Here is a 1,978-nt window from a genome sequence, read left to right as displayed (position 1 = left end):
AGAGCTGACGGACCTATATCAAATAAAAGTAATATTCTTTTTCAACATCAGCAAAAAAAAAAAAAAAATCCCTGCCAGAAACAGTAAGCGGCTGGTTGCTTAGAACACCTTCTTTTTGAAGCGATGTGCTCCTGTGCCCGACGGCTGGACCGCACGACCAGCCGACCCAGTTGACCACCGCCCACCCCACCCGCAAACTTCTCTCTCAATTCGAGGGGAGAAGGAAGGGGAAGACGAAGGGTGCCTAGCGGCGATCATCGGCTCAGCGCGTCCGACCCCGCTTCCCGCTTCTTCGCTTGTAGTTACTTGTAGTCCGCTCATCGCGCCATCTGGGAGTTCCTGGGGGAACTAAAGCAAATGTCTCCCAATCCTGGCCTCTCTAACGTTGTTAACAATGCATTCTTAATGTCAACACCGCGAGTGGTTTCCTTGAGGGCAACCATGTCCAGAAGCTCTTCTCTCACGCTTTCGTCGGATGAGACATAACGGACGAAGATTGCAAGCTGTGGCTTGTCTTGTATATCCGTAGATTCATCAAGGGCTAAGCTGAATGCTTTGCAGCTGTTTAGGCCCTCTTGAAGCTTGTCGACGACGTCGGCGCTTAGCTGTGAAATGCGCCTTTCGACCGAATGTCGTGAAACTGGGACTTGGTTCACCAACCTTTGAAGATTCTTGTTGTTTGGATCCAACAATGCCACGACGTCGGAGATGTTAGTCTTCACAAATTCTCCTTCCGAGTAAGCTCGCTTGGTACGAGCAATGTTCCACGCGATTGCAAAGCTTGCTTCGGCTGCTTCGTCAGATTCCTTGGTGAAGGTCTTCATCAAGCACTGCTGATTCTGAAGTCGCGATTTGAGCTGGGCCAGTTTGACTTTTCTCAAATCAGATGAAGCTGGATAGTCCCGAGAAAAGGTTTTGTGATTGGTCTCATAATGCCGTCTAACATTGCTTGCCTTGTGGTGCGAAATTGCTGCATTGCAGATGAGGCAGAGGGGCTTACCGTTTTTCTCAGTGAAGGCGAAATATTCCTCCCACTCAAGAAGGAATGTCCGATGTTCATCTTCGTACTTGCGTTTCTTGTTGGTAGCCATTGCGACGACGTCCGCAGAGCCTCGTCACAACTTCGCCAAGGGTGGTTAGACGTGGGCAAAAGTTAACTTCTTGTCTCGACAGAGCAGGTAGAACACCGTAGAGGCAGCTGGAAAAATGATGACCTCCTCGCATGAAATGCAGACAGTCATTTAGAACTTTTTTTATCATCCGTATGCACATGACTGCTTTTCCAATCGAAGCACGACCTTGATACAGCAAACGTTTTGCCCTTCCATACAAGTGTTTTAGACACGCCTTCACTAACCGCTGGCTAGTCACCCCCTTCTCCCCCTCCCCGAAAGTAGAACAAAGCAGCCTGCGGGTTACAACTGTAAACCGGTAAAAATAATGAGAATGTTCTCGGTCCTTTGTGAACTTGAACATAACACCCGTGACTAGTGGAAGCTATGAATGAGGTCAACCCGGGCTTCCGCGACCCTCAACAATAAACGATATGGGCGAAGATCCATTATCTCAAGGGGGCAAGTATCACCGGCAAGTAACAAAGGCCGCGAGACAGAACATTTCCTCGACCCCAAGCCAAAGTGCATGCATCGTTTGACAATCCCAGTCGCTGATGCATTTCCCCCTAGGGTCCAGCAAACGCTCTCAAACAATGAAAGGAACAGGATCTGAGGAAAGATACGAGTGAAATGCGGTTCGACCGTACCTATGGTGGCACAAAGCTGCCAAAGTGCAAGCTAGCTGTTTTTTTTTTTTTTATTCTGAAACATTTTCTTTTTTTCCTGGGAAAGGAGGAAAAAATGTCCTTCTTTCCCCAGGTAAGAAAGAAGGAAAGTGGCGGGAGGGCGGGCGGGCCGGCCGGGGGGGGGGGGGGGGGGGGTACCCTTATGAGGGATCCGCGAGCCGCACTTGGACCAGCAAA

The 1,978-nt window shown here is 49.5% G+C and overlaps 1 protein-coding gene across 1 annotated transcript; it reads right to left on the bottom strand.

Moving 5' to 3' along the window:
• Positions 1–317: 317 nt before the first annotated feature.
• LOC120837643 (general transcription factor II-I repeat domain-containing protein 2) lies at positions 318–1,091 on the bottom strand. The gene has a single exon (XM_040207151.1). It carries the CDS (start codon positions 1,089–1,091, stop codon positions 318–320), a length of 774 nt encoding a protein of 257 aa, XP_040063085.1.
• Between the last annotated feature and the right edge of the window lie 887 nt (positions 1,092–1,978).

This window comes from Ixodes scapularis, unplaced genomic scaffold (genome assembly GCF_016920785.2).
Source record: "Ixodes scapularis isolate PalLabHiFi unplaced genomic scaffold, ASM1692078v2 PGA_scaffold5__190_contigs__length_132052651, whole genome shotgun sequence".
Lineage (NCBI taxonomy): Eukaryota > Metazoa > Arthropoda > Arachnida > Ixodida > Ixodidae > Ixodes > Ixodes scapularis.
This window is presented reverse-complemented; position numbering and strand designations above follow the sequence as displayed.